The 20070-nt window shown below is 39.2% G+C and overlaps 1 protein-coding gene across 1 annotated transcript in view; it reads right to left on the reverse strand.

Moving 5' to 3' along the window:
- The window catches only part of MYO1D (myosin ID), a 327550-nt gene that overhangs the window by 235207 nt on the left and 72273 nt on the right, over positions 1-20070 (reverse strand). Inside the window, exons 2-3 of the mRNA XM_041723799.1 lie at positions 2518-2726; positions 269-362 (exon numbers count right to left, since the gene is read on the reverse strand). Coding sequence (XP_041579733.1) covers positions 269-362; positions 2518-2726 — 303 coding nt within the window. The remainder of the gene's footprint in view (positions 1-268; positions 363-2517; positions 2727-20070) is intronic.

The raw sequence follows: 20070 nt of genomic DNA on the forward strand, positions 1-20070 counted from the left end.
GTGCAACACTGAAAGCAGCAGTTACAAGGTGGAACAGGAAAACTTTCATGTTTCAGCATGACTTTGTTTCCTACTTAGGTAAAGCTTACCATAGTATAACTTACCTACAAAAAACAAACACAGAAATAGATGTGGTGATACAGATAAAAGTACACAGGCAATATTCAAACATCAACAAATGCTTGATACATATCCGAGTTAAGGCCCAGTCAAGTATAGAAAACAAAGCTCTGATCAGAAAGTCTCCCCATGGTTATACTGCCCTTACCTTTCCACCTCTGCTCTCTGACTGGGGTTGGTGATGGCTGCAATGTACTGCATGATGTACTTACTGGCTTCAGTTTTACCAGCTCCACTCTCCCCTATGGGAAAAATTGTGCAAGGCTTAACACTGTAACTTAAACTAATAGTAAGCTAATTTTTAATAGAATAATTGCAAATTCTGATGTTATTTACTTAAAATTCTTTATATTTCATTGCTTTTTTGAGTTATTTCCTCCTGTTTTGGTACAGTATAGATTCTAACAGATCTGAAAATGTTGAGGAAAAAATAAAACTATTATAGAAGTAAAATAGATTATAAGTTAAGATTTAGTAAAAAAATATCAAGGGATAAAATGGGGTAAATGAATTCCTTAGACCAAAGTCTTTGTACTTGGCAGTGACTTTTAAGCATGGCAGAAAAGAAACCAGCTAGTGACTCAAACAGTGGCCACTGCTAAATTCATATAACTTTATGTTCTATAGCAGAATTTCTTTTAATGTTAAGGGGGATGAAATAATTCCTTCAGAAAATTAAAGTCAGAATAATTTTAGTGAAAACAAAACAAAACAGCAAGCTCCAGACATGCTGTCACAGAAAAAGCATGACAACTGGTATAAGATGGAGAGAAGAGGTCAGTTTAGAATGAGCTACTCAAATTTTTAAATCTGTATGCCTTCTGACCCCAAAACTCCACTTGTAGAAATTTATGCTATAGAAATACTAAAAATACTAATGTGATCAAATAATAATCATAATTTTCACAGAACTTAAGGAGTATTCCTACAAACTATACTGTGTGTCACAGCGGAACTCTGAAAATAATATGCCTGGCAGTAGAAGACCAAGGTGATAAATGATTCAAATATTTAATGGAATACCACACATTTGTCAGAGAATCCTCCATTTCTATAGGTATGCTAATGAAGAGATGTCCACTTGATATTTTTAAATGGGAAAACAAGTTACATAATAGCAGTTATAACATAATTCTGTAATATAGTTACATGTTTATAATATAATTTAATATGCATGTATATGTATTATACCCAGAAAAAATTTATAAAAAGGATAAACGCTAAATTCACAGCTGTTACTGCTGGAGTTTTGGGGGTAACAAGGTATTCAAAGGGAAGGGATTTTTTTGCTCTTACTTTATATCCTTAAAGGATTGTTTACCTCCTCCCTTTTATAATTAGGTAATATCGCTTTCATAATTTAATATAATGTAGTCCTAGGATATAATTCTCCAATATTAAGTTATTTAACTCCTCTGATTGTTAATATTATCATCTATAAAGGAGAAATACAACTGTCTTACCATTCAGAATTGTTTTAATAATCAAAGTGGAATAGAGATCATAAAAGCAGTTTTACAAATATAAAGCCCCTAATGTAGATGGTGAGATATTATTAGCACCACATAAACTCCCACAGTTTGGGAGATGCCATCCTGGGTCAGCAGGCAGATATTTTCCCCAACCTCAATTCACTACATGAGATTCCTGGAAGAGCACCGCTTTCCTTAGAGAGGTCAATTCCAGCTCTTGGGCACAGAGGGTCTATATCACCTGTCTCCCCCTGCTCTTTAGGCTTTGAAGCTCGAGCCTCCAGCTCTGACAACCCATTTTGTCCCTGTGCCTATATGTCCCATGACACTAACTCCCATTCACCTATCTGAGTTTGAGTTCATTTTTCATTCTTCATATCTCAGGATTTCATTTTCTTGGTTTCATTCTGCAATTATTTAAAATAATCTGTTACATTTTATCCAGTACTTTTATGTCATTGAGATGGGAAGAATCTTTCATGACCAGAAGTCTATTCACAAGTAACATGGATTTGTCAATGAACTGAGATGAGACATTGATCAGAAATGATTTGGTTGGGGGCAGCCCCAGGTGGCTCAGCGGTTTAGTGCCACCTTCAGCCCAGGGCCTGACCCCGGACCCAGGATCCAGTCCTGCGTCGGGCTCCCTGCGTGGAGCTGGCTTCTCCCTCTGCCTGTGTTTCTGCTTCTCTCTCTCTCTCTCTCTCTCTCTCTCTCTGTTTCTCATGAATATATATATATATATATATATATATATATATATATATATATATAAAAGAAATGATTTGGTCTTTATTGCAGTTTTTTTCTTCTATGAAATTGCTTATGTTTCTCACTTCAAAAAATATATATTCAACAGTTTGGATCTTGAGTACCTAGTTAAATGCATTTGACCTTGAAAGTACAGGGGATCCCCTCTGAATACCTGATATGACAATACAAGTATCTTTTGAACGCCTCTTCATAGCTTTGTAAGCAGCATCAGCAATTGCAAAAAGGTGAGGAGGTCTCTCATACAGCTCGCGTCCTTTATATTGCTCAATTGTGTCTCTCCCATAGATGTTCAATGCCTTGTAAGGATTCACGGAAACAACGACTTCTCCAATGAATGTGTAGATGCGCCCTTTTTCAAATCTGTACAAAAGTGAAAGAAACAGAAGAGTAGCTGTGGTTATATAGAAATGCTGTCTTTCCAAAGAGTCTCATTTCCAAAAAGATCCAAGTGTCTCAGGAACAGTTTCTGAAGTGACATTTCATTAATTCTGAATTTAATTATAGAGACAATGCTTAAGGCTGTACCTCTTCAGATGCTGCTGGTAGAAATGATCAGGGAGTTAAAAGCCAAGAAAGAAGAACTTATTTTGAGGGAGGCTGCATATTCCCTATCTCCAAATACAAAAGGATAAGAGGGGGTTCTACACTAAGAGCCCTGGTAAGGAAAGAAATCAAAGTTAAAGCAAAGTTAAAGATCTACTTAGCCAGATCTATAATTTTAAGGAAAACTGTCTAAATACATTTCTTTTTTTCTTCTTCTTGAAACCACACTAAAATGTCAGTAAAGGAGTAACAACACTAAAATTTGTTATAGAGAGAATGGTAGAGGAGATATTTCTGTTACACATCAAATTCATTATTCTAAAATTTCATGGTGTAGATGATCATTCTTTATTCAATCATCCCCCTTTCCTTCCTGCTATTATGAATAATACTGTAGAAAATACTGCTGGCACACAGTCTTACAGATCAGTGCTCTTATTTCTGTGTGATAGCTGTTTAGAGGTATGTGTATTTTTAAAAGTACTTAAAATATGATTGCACCTTTTTACTATAAAACACTAGAATGCTGCCCCATACATGATCTGTATGTATAACTGTGCATAGATATATCTGATAAATGATTAGACAAGCACGGAAAAATATGGAAGGCTTCTTGTTATGTTTTATGTACCCTTTTATGCATGCAACAGGGTGATGAGGAGGAAGACCATGTGGGTGGATGGAAGGAAGCCACAGGAACAAAGAAAAAAAGAATAAAAAAAACCCCCAGCATATATGACTGCAACTGCACAAAATTATGTGTCTATATTTACAAAGAAAAAATTTAAATGTAAAACTTAGAAAACCCATATAGACTATTTATACATTAAGTCACACATATAAGCATCCCTGAATCAGGCTAACACCCAAATGGATGTTTCTACATGAATGTTGCCAACACATTCCACCTGCCTAGAGGCGCAAGTAGACAGAGAGTTCACATCCAAGAATGAAGGGAGTGCTGAGACGAGCAAAATGCTCATCCACAGACAGGGACCGTGCCTCTAAGCACCCTTACATAAAACCAGTGCAGCAGCGAAAGAACTCATTCTTTGGGAGTACAAGGCAAGAACGTAAAACCTCCTTCACAACAGAATGAAGGCTGTTGGCTGTAATAGGGCTGGAAATAAACGGATGCCCATAATGTCAACAATAAATTAAAGCCAAAATTTTTATTAAGTAGTGTACATTTAAATAAAAACTATTAACAATCACTTTAAGGTTTTCTGTGCATTTTCTACAGTGGTTTTCTAATGAATCATCCCTAATTGTTGGACACAAAGTTAATATGGTGGTTAAAAGCATGGACTCTAGAGACCTCCACATCTGGGTCAAAATGCTCATATTGCAAATATGAAGCTGTGAGACCTTGTGAAAGCTACTTCACCTCCATGTGTTTCAGATTCTTCATCTGTAAAATGGAGATAATTATACCTCCTCTCTCCCTTTGGCATTAAGTACTTAAAAAGGGGTGGATTAATTTTATGCTCTGTGTAAAAAATATTTTTAATGAATGCTTTTATTTTATAACAACATTGCTACTTAAATCACAGCAATCCCTACACAAGAGGAATAAATTCAATGATCATAATCTGATTCCCTGCCTCAGCCGTTAATCAATGAGCGACAAATCACAAAATGTCCACATAACTCATGTCCAGACACCCACAAAAATAATAAAAAGCGAAGGTTCACTACCCAAGCCTTTCTGGCATAAACTGCGTATTTGCAGAACATGCTCAATAGCTGTCTTCAAGGATAAGAACTAAAGGGACGTGATTCTTTAGTTTTAGAAACACAGTCCAAACAGGAAAAACAAAGAAAGAAAGAAAAGAAAGAAAAGAAAGAAAAGAAAGAAAAGAAAAGAAAAGAAAAGAAAGAAAGAAAGAAAGAAAGAAAGAAAGAAAGAAAGAAAGAAAGAAATTAGGAAAAAGAAATCACCTAAAGAGACAGGAACTCTATGAACTAAGACACAGCAAAATAGCCTCTGAGATTAGAATGCTGCTCTAAGACTCCAGGTCTGCCTACTTATGAAATCCCATTTTATTTTGTATAGAATATTTTGCTTATCAAAACTTCTAGGCATCATGTTTATAAAACACAATTAAAATATGTGATAAAACCAACAAATGCATAACTATTAATGTGAAGATAATGGTAGAGGGTCAAAAAATATAGTATTAGATACAATGCTTCAGTAATTTATAAAATGTTAGAAACTTATTTGAAACTAAGTTTGGTGATCACTGACCAAACTTTCAATTTGGTTAAGGCTTAAAATCACCGCTAGATGGTGCTAGTATACACCTTAACAACAACCCAAGATTCCAGTTTGCTTTGGACAGGCTCAGGGTAAGTTAACACTAAGGTAATATAGTCACCTGCTTGGTATGCCTCCATAGGAACTACTGTAATCATCAACGACAAATAGGGTGATGCCACCTCTTACAAGAGGTCTTACAAGAGACCAAGGAAGGCATTTCTGTGCCTTCTGTATGCAAAGCTTTTATGACAAACTTTTATAATGCATTCTTCAAATATGTATTCAATATCTACTATGTGCCAGACACTGGGCCTGACTCTGGGAATTAAAAACTAAATAAAGAGCAGGGAAACAGTGCAAATAAATAGTAACCATATGACAGGTAAGATTAATAGAGGCATGTACTGTACTGACAAAGATGAACACAACACATCTCTTTCAATGAGGAATCTAAACAGTAATATATGCAAAGTCTAGAACAAAGCACATGAGGCCTTTTGTGCTCTGGCCTCCACATCTCCCTTCACTTGACTCTCCTAACTACACATGGACCCATCAACCCCTCCCTATCCTCTCTCTCAGTCACTCCTGCTGTTACATTAACAAGCTGCTGTTACATTAACGAGCTACTTAGAATACCCAAGGTTTGGTACAGTTCATGGTTTGCCCACAGAGTTTGTTCTGCCTAGAATACTCTCTCCCCACCCAGTCTCTCCTTCCCCATCTGCTCAGAAGATTCTCATGCTTTTCAAAAGCCTAATAATAAGCATCAGCTCTTCCAGGAAGCCATTCTCGATATGCCATCGCCAACACTGATATTTTGTCTCTGTTCGGATTTTTTTTCTTTAGAACTTCCAAAATACTTAAAGTAGCTTAAAAGGGATTGATTTTTAAAAGTCAATTTCTTGGGGTGCCTGGGTGGCTCAGTCAGTTGAGCACCCAACTCTTGGTTTCAGCTCAGGTCATGACCTCAGGGTTGTGAGATCAAGTCCTGAGGTCAAGGCTCATGCTGGGTGTGGAGCCCACTTATGATTCTCTCTCTTCCTCTGCTTTTTCCCTTGCCCATTGCTCACATTCTCTCTTAAAAAAATAAAAAAAAAGGAAACAAAAACAAAACCTTAATTTCTTTAAGAAGTTTAAAGATATTTATTGAATGGGTCAGGTATTTTCACTGGCTTCTGAATGAAACAAAAGGTTCTAAAGGTTTTTTTTTTTTTAAGTTTATTAATTTTTAGTAATCTCTACACACCCAGTATGGGGCTTGAACTCACAATCCCAAGATCAAGTGTTGTATGCTCTTTCGACTGAGCCAGCCAGGCACCCCCTAAACAGTTTTTAAATTAATGGAGAAGATGTGAAGGTAATGTCTTTGGAGGACAACAGTGTTTTGGATAGGAATCCTGAAACATTTTTCAAAAAAACACAGTTCCATCAATTTGCCCATGCTTTATATAAAAGATAATATATAAATTTATATATTAAATAAATAGATTTATTAAATAAATTTATATAAAACTACAACAGAAAGTCAAGATGGATGCGGCTCCTTTGCATCCATCAAGGGCACAACCCTACAGAGAAGTATGACCCTGAAGTGGGGGTGCGGAGGGGTGCTCACATAAAGTGATACTAGAGATAATAAAGTGCTAATTGCAGAGTAACACAAACTTGACAAGAACTTAGACGTGAAGGCAGAAACATGTGGTGAGACTAGAAGAACAGGAGGAAGGCTGGCCTTCCTAGAGCAAAAAGTGTGTGTTAGGGAAGGTCAAGTAACAGCTGGAAAGTAGGAAGAAGTCAGATTCGATTGCTGTGAAAGGCTTTGAAAGGCAGGCTTGGAAGGTTTACATTTGATGTGACTTGGACACAAGGAGCCAGGGAAGACTTTTCTAGTTAAAGAGGTCAATGAGATCGGCTGGCCCTCAATGAGGATGGCAGCAGGAATGAGAAGAAGAGAAATTAGAGTTGCTTCAAAAGGAAACTGGACAGAATCTGAACACTTACTGAATATGAAGGGCAAAAATATATTTAACTTTGAGCTGGGCAGAGGAGAAAAGGGAATCTACTTCAGATGATGAGATTTCAGATGTACTCTCAAGGCTTCTAAGGTCGTTCACCCACTAACAGAATCAGTGTCGTCCTTGATTGACTTCTTAACATGAAATCAATTATAAGCAGGCGGGAAATTCTCTGTGAACAATCTGCTAAGTATTCTATAGATCTTCATTTATGAGTAAATATTTATTTTATGAGGATGCATGCTTTCAGACAGAGCTGCTTAATCACATTGATTTGGCCTGTCTTCCTTCCCTCTTTAATGTACATGAAATTGCAGGTTGCTGCAATATTTGTATTGCCCAGGAGACATGTTCACCAGCACATGGCATCTCTCTAACCTTCCATTATCTCTTCGAGCAACTCCAGCCTACTGCCCAAAGCTAGTTCCTGATGAGACCGCTAACTCCCTTGTCTGACTTTCCATCTTCACCTTCCTGGTATCCCAGCAGCCTCTGACATTGACTCCAACTTCCCCAACAAACTCTTCTCGTGGCTTCTGTGGGGCCACCTTCTTTGTTTTCCTCCCCAGTCTCCTTTGCTGGCGCCTCCTTTTCTCATGATCTCTAAATACTCAGGTTCTCTAGGGTTGGGTTCAGGATCAACTTCAAATACCATGTAAGGGAGGACAGAGTATGGTTATCTTGGCCCTATTGCATCCTCTGAAAATCAACAAGAACAACAAAATGAAACAAAGCCAGAAAACTTTACCTACTAGGAAACAAAAACCCAGCCACAACCCTGAAACACTATCTATGAAGAACGGTTGTGACATGCACGAGAAGTCAACATGGTTGAGGGAGGACACTAAGAGAGAAGAGTACTTCTGCAAATGCCAGGCACTGGAGCAGAATTTTCCAGGAGTAGGCTGCAGTTCACCAGTGGCCAAATCAACAATCTCTTGATAAAAATGTCAGGATCTTGGGGCACCTGGGTGGCTCAGTCAGTTTAAGTGTCTGTGTTCAGCTCAGGTCATGATCTCGAGGTCCTGGGATCAAGCCCCATATCAAGCTCCCTGCTCGAATGAGGAGGCTGCTTCTCCCTCTCCCTCTGCCTGCTGCTCCCCGCTTGTTCTCTTTCTCTCTCTCAAATAAATTTTTTAACATCTTAAAAAAAAAGGAATGGCAGAATTTGAGGGTGTCAGTGGCTGTGGAACAAAACGAGTCCCATTTGGTACTAATAAATAGTGGCAAGATGGGACTGAATAACGAAATGAGTAGAAATTACATTTTTGCAGAAAGCAGACTCAATGTGGTGAGGCAAAAGAGAAAAAGCAGGTCCAATTGCTCTGCAGCAGCTGATCTTGATAGATGAAAAGAAGTGGTGCTAACTTACCTCCTAGAAGTCTCACAGCATACTTATGGGATTTGCTTGCTACTCAGGCAAACTTCTTGCCATTTCAGACACAGTGTTGGTAAGAAAGGTTTTGGAAATAACAGATCCCAAACTTGGTTATCTACTGGTCATTCTGCACACTCACTTTTAACAACTAACCCAGAATGAACCATGTTTACTCAAAGATGGTAGTAATCAAAAGTGACCCAGAATGGGGCCCATGATAAGATGTTACAAGAAAAAAAAGCAGGCAAAGAAATTGACAGACAAAGGCAGATCAAGAATACCCACCAAAAAATAAATATGTCATGAAGGAGAAAAATTATGGAAAAATATTTCTGCACAAAAGTTAAGAATATAAAGAAAATATAGCCCTCTGAACCAAGAGGTCAAAGAAAACATAATTCAAAAATAGAGAAATTATTTTTTGGAAAAGGAGATGAGAAACCGGAAGAGCTTCAGGAAACAATGGCAGAGGAGAAAACCCCACTGAATGAAGGGTACACTAACAAACATCAGAATGAAAATGGATACTGCTCAACACAGGCACAAGAAGAAAAGCTAGAGAAAAGTGAGCAAAACGAAGGGGGAAAACCAAAGCTGAAGTAGAAAGAAGAAAAGTATAGAAGTGAGAGATAATGGAGATCGCACAACAGGTGCTCCTGAAGACTTTGGTATGATAATGGTGACAGTCCAAGACAGCAAACCAATACACCAATAACGTATGTCAATAGTGTTAGAAAACACACCAGGCACTGGGAAAAACAAAACCCATGGATCATTAGTGTGATGGTTTGAACTGTGCCCCCTCAAAAAAGATATGTTGAAGTCCTAATCCCTGGTACCCGTGAAAGTGACCTAATTTAGAAACAGGGCTTTTGCAGCTGTAATCAAGATGAGGCCATTAGAGTGGGCCCTAATCCAACATGACTGGATTAATGAGAAGAGGAAGATGTCATGTGAAGACAGCAACTAATAGGGAGGATACCATGTGGATGACACAGGCAGATGCAACTGCTAGCCAAGATCACCTCCAGAAGCTGGGAAGAGGCAAGGAAGGATGTCTCCCCTCCTGGTTTCAAACAGAGCATGGCCCTGCTGACACCTTGATTTGGAACTTCTAGCCTTCAAAACTGTGAGATAAGAAGTGTCACTCGGTTTGTGGTATTTTGCTATAGCGACTCCAGGAAATGAATACAACTAGTTATGCCAAAATAAATTCTAAGAAAATGTCTCGATTTCATTTATGTTTAAAGAAATGCAAATCAAACCAACAGTATGGCACAATTCTCCACTTACAGAGCAAGAATTTTGATAGTGAACAGTGTTTAGCAAGAATATGAAGTCACAGGTATCATCTTCATTGGTGTCACTCCTTTTCAACCCATTCTCCATAAAATATAAATGCAATTGCTCATTCACATACTCAAAATCTTTTCAGTGGAAAGCCTCAATGTTAAGCCAATCTGACATCAAGATATTGGCTTAACTCACACCAACTACTCCTGAAGACTGTGCTCTGGCCAAGAAGAAAACAAGATCTTTCCCCACCTAAACTGACCCTGTCCACCATCATCCCACGCTTGTTTCCTCTATGATAGTTACCACAAGTAGTTTCTTGTTTGTTTACTGTCTGTCTCCAGAGGAATACAGACCATATTTACCTTGTTCACTGCTTTATCTTCAGGATGCACTACAGTGTCTGGAATTTGTAGGGGATGGTTAAATATTTGATGAATCAAAAAATAAAAGAAATGAAGGAATGAGTCCCCTTAGCCTACCTTCATTCTCTCAGCAAAGGGTTTGCATCCTATTTATGGAGAAAATTCAGGCCATCAAGTGTGAATAACTTTAAATCACCTACCATCGCTACCATTTATTTAAAATTTATGGGCAGCTTGGGTGGCTTAGCGGTTTAGCGCTGCCTTCAGCCCAGGGCCTGATCCTGGAGACCCGGGATCGAGTCCCACGTCGGGCTCCCGGCATGGAGCCTGCTTCTCCCTCTGTGTGTGTGTGTGTGTGTGTGTGTGTGTGTGCGCGCGCGTGTGTCTCATGAATAAATAAATAAAATCTTAAAAAAGATTTATGGACTTAGTTTCACTTTTTTTTTTCCTTATGAGTCAAAAATGGGAGGTGGGGAGATTACATATGGCAAGATATCACTTAGTTTTTAATGGGCCATATCCCTATGACCTAAGAAAAGAAAATTTCCTTTCACATGGGCAACTTCACATAATCTAGATACAAATAGTAACTTATATTCCAGGAAAATATAATTAAAATAGAATCTACTCTGACTCACCTTGTGAGACAGGTTTTTCACTGTTAGGGAAGGAAGTTACAAAGTATTAGGGGGTGGACTTGGAATGGTAGGTATCAGTTTGAACTCAGGATATGTGGTAGGGTGTGGAGGGTGGGGATGGGAGAGAGAGATGTATGTGCACACACATTTCCTAGCTCTGCCCTTTGAGGGAGCTTAGAAGCAATGACACCCAGATGTTGGCTGTATTCTTAACTAAAAGGATCCAAGGGCCCTTTGGAGAAAAGCTGATTTTGGAGCTGGGACAGAGGAAGTAGAAGATGAGTCTGGAAAAATCTTGTTGAGCCAGAAAGTAGGGAAGTACTTGAAAGATGACAGGTTCGTGTCAAAAGAAACAGAAACCAAAGTGAATGGGCTCCCACTGACCAAATCTGAACTACACGAGCATTGAAGTAAGTAATGTCAGTGACATTATAATGCCCCAAACAAAATAAGAATCTATGAGCCTATACTGATATAAAACAGAAGTGAAGTGGAGAAGGAAAAGCTCTTCCTTAGAGTGACAATGAAGAAATACAGAAGGAATGATACAAGTCAGGAAATGATCAGTGCATGCTAAAACCAGTAGTTGAAAGTGTGATGAGGAACAGGATATTTACATAGTCACAAAGCATCTCCCCACAAATTACTTAATAATTACAAAGGAACAGACAACAATTTTTACAGGAAAAAAATGCTGTGACCACCTAAGCTAGGTGCTCTAAGTTACCACCACTATGGACACAAACTGACATGTGCATATGATGGTTAATTTTATGTATCAACTTGACTGGGCAATGAGGTGCCCAGACATCTGGTCTAACATTATTGTGGATGTGTAGGTGTTTCTGGATGAGAGTAACATTAATCAGTAGACTGAGCGAGCTCGGTGCCCTCCCCAATGTGGGTGGGCTTCATCCAATCCAGAAGGCCTGATTAGAATAAAAGGGTAAGTAAGAAACAAAGCTTTGTCTCTCAGCCTAACTGTCTCTGAGCTGGGACAGGGGTCTTCTCCTGCCCTCATATCCAGGCTCGGACTACAACTTACACCACTGGCTCTCCTGGGGCTCCAGCTTGCCAACTGCAGTTTGGACTTCTCAGCCTCCATAACTGTGTAGGCCAAAAATCTTTTTTTATGTGTGTGTTTATATAAACACACATACATATCCTATTGGTTCTTTATCTCTGGAGCAGCCAGACTAGTACTAATACAGATTTCGTACCAAGAGTGGTTGTAGAGGGACAGGATTTTAAGAATGAATTTTCTGAGTTAGTTCTGAAGTTTCTGGAAATGGCTCTCTGATTGGATTTTTTAAATTAATTTATTTATTTTAGAGAGAGAGAGAGATAAAGAGTGAGCATGAGCAGGAAGGGCAGAGGGAGAGAAAGAATCTCAAAGAGACTCCAGGCTGAGCACAGAGCCTGATGCAGGGCTCAATCCCAGGACCTTGAGATCATGACCCAAGCTGAAACCAAGAGTTGGACAACACGTAACCAACTGCGCCACCCAGGTACCCCTGTTCTGATTAAAAGCCACTAATGACTCTATCTCTAGTAGCAAAGAGAGTACTGATTAGCCCATGGTATGATCTGGCAATAAAGATACACAAAATATCTCCATTGGATACTCTTAATCAACTTATAAGAAGTAAGGAGCTGGGTGATTTTACATATATTTGTGAAGATTTCTGGAAAACTAACAAATACATGAGGTTGGCTGGTAACTCCTAATGTCATTGGACAAAGTGATGAATTAAAAGAATGGCTCAGGGATTCAAATTCCTAGTTCAAGTGCTATAAAAGGACCTAAAAGCCTCTATGTATGCCTTATAGGACAGCCTTATTTCCTGTAACCGCAAGGCTTAGAACACAGACAAATTCAGTGCCTCCTAATATGATACAGTGAGGACACCTCAATCACTTCTTGTAGTATCTGCCAAAAACATATAATCTGAATCTAATCAAGAAGAAACATAAGATATACCTAAATTGAAGGACATTCTCCAAAATAACTGGAAAATTTTATAGACAAAACAGAAAGGCTGAATATTATTCCATATTATAAGAAATTAAAGAGACATAACAATTAAATGTGAGGCCTGCTTCTAGGAAGGTTCTTGTAGTTCTTGCATTTTTCTATAAATGTGAAATTATATCAAAATGTAAAGTTGCTAATAAAAAATTCCATGTCTCTAGTAGGTTTAGATTTTTTTAAGATTTATTTATTTATTTGAGGGGAGGAGGGAGTGTATGTGCAAGAGCATGTGAGTGTGGGGAGGGGCAGAGGGAAAGGGAAAGAGAGAATCTCCAGCAGACTCCCCACTGAATGGGGAGCCTGGGGCGGGAGCTTGACCCCAGAACCCAGTGATCATGACCTGAACCAAAATCAAGAGTTGGACGTTTCACTGACTAAGCCACCCAGGCACCCCAGATTTTTATTTATTAATTTTGAATAGGCAATAGAGACTCTTAGTAAAAGATTCAAAAGATATAAATAATTGGATGGTGGAAAGTGCTTCTCATCTTTCCCACAGCCTCCCCTGCCAGAGGCAGCCCCTGCTACTGATTTTCTGTGAATTCTTCTAGAAATAGGTTATGGAGACACACACATATGCATATTTTTTTTTACATAAATGACATTTTTTCCTCTAATTAAAATATGTATCTTGTCAATAGTTTCATGTAAGTAAATAGAAAAAAGCCTCATTTTTTATGCCTGCATAGTATTTCATTTCATGGGTATATGTATATACAATAACATATTCATTTAGTTCCTATTGGACTTTTAGGTTGTTACTAATCTTTTCTACTATGAACAATGCAACTGTAAATATAATGGCATCTATTTCTTTGTGCATATATGTACATATTTGTAATTAATTTCTTTGTAAACTTGTAATTAATTTTTGTAACATTTCTAGAACTGAACTTGCCAGGTCAAAGGATATATGCAATTTGAATTTGTGAATTTTTGCCAAATTATTTTCCAAAGAGGCTGCTGCAGCAATGTGTACCTCCACCTATAGCTTGCCTTCTGGGTGTGGGTTTTTAAGCCAACGATGCGGGCCCATTTCAAAAGGACAGCTTATAATGCAGTTTTATTTTCAAGGTACACAAAACTTTGACCTCTTTCTTTATTATGTACCAAACTTATGCAATGCTCATGAGCTTATTGCTGACTTTCAACAAATTCAGTTCACTTTCCCCAGTGCTTAGATGAGAATTTCTCCCAAGGATGAAGGCATCTTGTTGGTGCTTCCTCTGGCAAAATCATGGTCTCCATGTGATGGAATCAATTCATTTAATCCCCTTTGTAAGACTGCACATTCCTGAAGTGGGCAGGAACTATTTGTTGGAAAGATTATGAGTGTCAGAGTCACACAGCCCTGGAGCTCCAGGTTTGAATCCTGGTTCTGCTAGTTACTGATTGTCTCCGTTCATAGACAGCTGAGCAACTAGTAAGTGCCATGTGCCAGGCACTGTGCCAAGAGCCTGAGTTACAAAGAAGAATAAGGCATGGTATTATTGTACCAAAGACAGAAACAGACAAGGCCATGTAGTAGTAAGCAATGACAGAGGATTTAAAAATGGCATGTAAAAAATAAATAAATAAATAAAAAATAAATTTAAAAAAATGGCATGCATATTTTTTAAAATTATCATTTCCCAGGGCAGCCCCGGTGGCTCAGCGGTTTAGCGCTGCCTTCGGCCCAGGGCGTGATCCTGGAGATCTGGGATCAAGTCCCGCGTCGGGCTCTCTGTATGGAGCCTGCTTCTCCCTCTGCCTGTCTCCCTCTCTCTTGCTCTCTCTCTGTGTCTCTAATAAATAAATAAGTAAATAAATCTTTTAAAAAAAATGATCACTTCCCTCTTGCTCCCATTCTCTCTTGCTCACATATGTGTGTGCATGCATGTACATGGGCACGCACCCCCCCACACACACACACACTCTATCACATTGTTTCAGAAAAGATTTAAGGCATTACAAAGAAAGGATGCTATGGAAGCTCAGGAAAAGGATACCTAACTGAGTTTTAGAAGCAGGAGCGTTCAAAGAAGACATCTAAAAATTAAATTTCCTGACATCTGAATTATTTATGTGATTATACAATCTCCATACAAGTACTTGTAGGCACTTCTTGACTTATACTGCCTTCAGAGCACCTGGTATTTTGTCTTTTTATTAACATACTGAAGCCTTGAAAGAGAACATCTGAGGAGACCACCACAGCCCATCAGCATAACCACAGGCTGATACGACACCCCCCATCCCCAGGACTGTTGCAAGAAATGAGACCCTCTGCTTGCTGGAACACTCGGCACACTCTACGCACGTACACTCTGCACACTCCTCATATGTGGTGAGATTACAAGGATGTGAAGTCCTATTTTCTTATGAGCAACACTGGAAGCCATCCGAATGGCAGGAAACATCTTTCCTCTACCCGGGTCCTCTTGTCCGGTGCACTGCATCGGTGCTGTGTTATGTTTACCCTTTTGTTAGTGTAATGAATCATGATCCAGCTTGGTATCATGTCCAGAAAGGGTTCTCCTAGTAGTTCACAGGGACCCTCTGAAGTCAGAAAACCTTCCATAAAAATGTTTAGTCTTGCAACAGGACACAGGAAACTAGTGAGGGCCACTGGCATTGGTTTAATGACTGACGCCCTGAGTTCCTTTCTCGGTTTGCTTTTCCAGAACCACCTCTTCGCTTGAGCAGCACAAAAGGTAGTTAACCAGAAAGTTTGGTCAGGAGATGCTTGGCTGAATTATTTTACATTATTTTACCTTTTTCTTTCTTTCTTTCTTTTTTCTTTTCTTGCAATGAAAAAAAAAACAGTCCTGTTTTTTATACATGCATTTTTAGAGAATGCTTGGTTTTTTCAAAACACATTTCTATTCTATAATAAGACATGCCTTGCAGAGAAATGTTAACTTTAAAAGTTCATATTAAGCCGGGAGCGGCGGGGGGGAATAATAAAATTTCTTATTGCTGTCTTTAATTTTCTGTGTGTTCACTTGCTCATTCATGTAGTCATCATTACTGCCCATGTTGCAAGCACTGCTCTAGGAGTCGCAGTGGAGGAATGAACAGGCAGGCCCGTCTCTCCCTAATTCAGGGTAATGAGAAGGACAGACACTACACTGGCTCCAGGAAGGGGCAGCAGAACATGCACTGCACGGGTAGAGGAACAGGGCTGGAGGGATCCAGAGCAGGACACGGGTTGTTACCACACCAAGGACAGCAAGAGGAGTACTGAGGGCTGTGAGAGGAGAGGTGGCATGCCTGACCTTGCAGTGTCATGGGGGTTTGCACATTATCTGAAGGGCAGATTTTTAAGCACTGATCACATTTTTTTTCCAACCCCCTGTGACTGCAGGCTGGAGAGGACTGAGTGCCTGGCAGTAGAGAAGGAATAGTGAGGAGGCTACTGCCTGTGTCCTGGGAAGGGACAACTAGGGCTCTGGTTGGGGTGGGCAGTAGGGAGATAGAGCAGTGGATAGGCTTTCAGAGCAGAAGCAGGACTGATTAGATATGGTGACTTATTGGAAGTGACAAGGGGTAAGGAGGGAGGGGTCAAGGCTGTTCATGTGAACAGTCTAGCTGACCACCATGCTGCTTATTATACAGAGCCGAACAGAAGAAGAACACAATTTCAGGAGGCAATTGTGAGCCACACAGGCTGTACTAGGTCTGAGATTCCTGAGGGAGAGCCACGTGAAGATGCTGCTCACTCTTCTTTCTCTCAGAAGCTAATTAAAGCTAGTTCTTCGGACAGAAAGGGAACAGTGCACAGGATGGCAGACACAAAGTAAGAGCACAGAAAGGGTGACCAGAAAGCCCTACCTGTCACCAAGGACAAATGCTGTGGAGAAGCCACATGCTCTGCTGCCCAGGAAGAAACAAGAGATATCTGGGTTTCACTTTGATTTTTTTATGACCTTAATTTGATCATGTCAAGTTATTCAGTGACTCTCTACCTTCCTGGTGTAAGAAAATAGTAGAAACAAACATAACACCTTCCCACCTAAAGGCTATCTACTGAGGTCCCAGACAATGTGGTTAATATACTACTACTACTAATAATACAATGGATCCTTCTCAGCACACTGTCTAAATTCTTGACCATAAAGGATACTTTTTACTGAATACCACTGTTCATTTACCCAGCAAAAGGAAACAGAGCATTTTATGGTATATCTCAATGAAAACAAGTTACAAGGATATAAAAAACAATCTGTCAAATATGGCACAGCAAATCATGCCCACAAATGCAGCAGCTGGGCTGACATCTGGAAATGGACTGCTTTCAGTTTTTGTTGGTTTGTCTTCTGGGGGTTTGTGAAAAAGTTTTAACTTCCAAGTCTGTCGGTGTGGTGAGAAGGATGTTGGTCACTCGCAGGGCACTCAGTCAACCAGTCACTTTGACAGGAGTGATGTCAAGACATGCCGACACTGGGCAGAGAGTCACAGTTAGATTAGGGTACCTGTAACTTCACACTGTTGAGAATGAATCCTGAAATAGCTTTGTTTTGACTTTGCAAGGAAAGCTGTTCTTTTCCCAAGATCATAAAAGCTGTATAAGCTTACCAAACCTATACCAGGAAAGACAAATTGTGTGTCCTGGTCTTCATTTGCTACCTCATAACTTTTAAATAGTCTTTAATTATTTAATTGATTGATTTACCTAAAGTCCTAATAGAGGAAATACAGAGATTCGTGAACTGGACCATAGTAAAATCACTCAGTGACTCTAAGAATCCTCAGAAACTATGGAGCACCAGACTAACAGATGGATGTTTAAATACTCACATGCATTTAAAATTAGTAAAACACACAAACAATGAAGATGTTATGTATTTTACAATGTTAGCATGTGGATAAATCACAATAGTATTATTTAGCTATGAAATGGTGAGTGTCTAATGATGACCAACATGAAGATCTAGACCAAAACATAAGAATGAAACTTTTCCTATTAATAACATGACACTGTATTTTCTCTTCCAACCAACAAGTGATAAATACAATTTCTCCAACATAAGGCCCAACATATATACATATTCCTTTTCATCCGTTCCACTTAAAAATTATTTCCTTAGTAGGAAGTAGAGGTCCCTGGGTGACTTAGTTAGGCACCTGACTCTTGATTTCAGCTCAGGTCATGATCTCATGGTTGTGGAATCAGGTCCCATACTGGGCTCCATGCTCAGTGTGGAATCCATTTGAGATTCTTTCTCCCTCTGCTTCTACTAGTGTGCTTAATTTCTCTCTCTCAAAATAAATAAATATAATTTAAAAAAGTGATTTCCTATTATATTAGCAATTTGGCTCCCTGGCATGCCTAGGGAAGTGGTTAACTGCGTTCTGCTGTAACCAAGGGGTTAGCTTATTTATAAATCATCATTGCCCAGGAAAACGAACAAGACCTAGGCCTGAGTCAGACAACCCTTTGGTAGAAATGTGCAATTACATGAAGTGATAATAATTATGCATTTTAAATACTATAAACCACCTATACTACAGTACTGAATACTCTTTTAAAGATAAGTAAATGATTTCACAGGTGTCTGAGGACTGTAACTAAACAAGATGCCTTCAGGATTTTTAGCCCACCCTGACCTCAGACAGGAAGCCTCTTTACCCTACACAGTACTTAAATATTAAATATTTGGCTCTCTGGGTGACAGGAAACCTAATAGGTTCTGTTTGTCCTTCTACCTGATTTAGTAAATGACAAAAAAACCTAATCAGTTGACTAGATAACTTTTTAAAAACTGTAATTCCTTATGCCAATTTTCATAACATGTGAAGGTTCTGATACAGTTAAAGCAAGGTTTTCCTAGGTGTTACTGAGACTTGGGGCAACCAGCCAGGGAGTTTTGGGGGCCAAGCTGGGCAGTAGTTATGGCAGAAAACACTGAAAAGAAATAAATGGTTAAGGAGTCAAATGACTTTCGGCTACTATGACAACACCTGTTTTAAGCTCAGAAAACAAAGTCACACTAGACTAATATTTATTGTGCTAAGAACTGCATCAGATGTTTTTCACTTATGTTGCCAATTATAAGTTTATTAAATATTAATAGAAAATTTTCCAAACCTTCTTTTGTTGACATCACATGCCCAGTTACAGGTGAGAAGGAAATTACCACATGTTCAAACCAATTACCTAAATATCACCTCTGCTCTGAGAAATCTCAATTATAAATTCAACTTTCAATGGCCTGGGAGGGAAATCTATTTCTACTACAGAATGGATTGTGTAAGAACAACTGGAAAGCTTCCAGATGCTCCTAAGTTATGTGTTTGGCTATTGTTTCTGTTGGGTGAACTAATAACCACCACAGAACTGAGAAGATTTTAAAACCAGCAAAAATATTTACTGAATGAATGAATGGCCAGAAACTTTGTCAGCTGGCTCTCCTTGGCTTTGTCACATTTCCTCAAGTAAAGCTTTTAAATCTGCATTATCCTTATACTTATATTTGGCACTTGCTTTTGTTTTTTTGTTTTTTTTTTTTTTGGCACTTGCTTTTGGTTGAAGGTTGGGAGGTGTTTTGAGTTTTGTTTTTCCTAAGCAATTTTCTTTTTTTTTTTAATTTTTTTTTAATTTATTTATGATAGTCACAGAGAGAGAGACACAGAGAGAGAGAGAGAGAGAGAGAGAGAGAGAGAGAGAGAGAGGCAGAGACATAGGCAGAGGGAGAAGCAGGCTCCATGCACCGGGAGCCCGACGTGGGACTCGATCCCGGGTCTCCAGGGTCGCACCCTGGGCCAAAGGCAGGCACCAAACTGCTGCACCACCCAGGGATCCCCCGGGTTTTGTTTTTTCTAAACAACTTTCCTTTTGTCTAATGTAGGTGGGGGGTGTGAATTTCCTTTCCCCATCGGCATCCTAGAATTTGTCATTTAGGTGGTCTTACTTTAGGACAATGGACAGCAGCCTCAGGGGTAGGAGGAAATTAAATCAGCATACTTACTATTCCAATGTGGGAGCTTCTGGGGGCATACTGAATTTTCACAGTGCTAATCTGGTAATACTGTCACTGCTCTGATGCCAACAGACCCTAAAGGAAGATCAAAAGGATCAGAGGGCATTCCCAAGTGAAATAGCAAAAGCTGCTCTCTGGGGCCCCTCAATAAGGGCTGTTGGTTCTGGTATAGAGTTATTATGGTAAGGACAAGGAGCCGAATGTGGAAGGAT

The sequence above is a fragment of the Vulpes lagopus genome, chromosome 12, assembly GCF_018345385.1.
Source record: "Vulpes lagopus strain Blue_001 chromosome 12, ASM1834538v1, whole genome shotgun sequence".
Lineage (NCBI taxonomy): Eukaryota > Metazoa > Chordata > Mammalia > Carnivora > Canidae > Vulpes > Vulpes lagopus.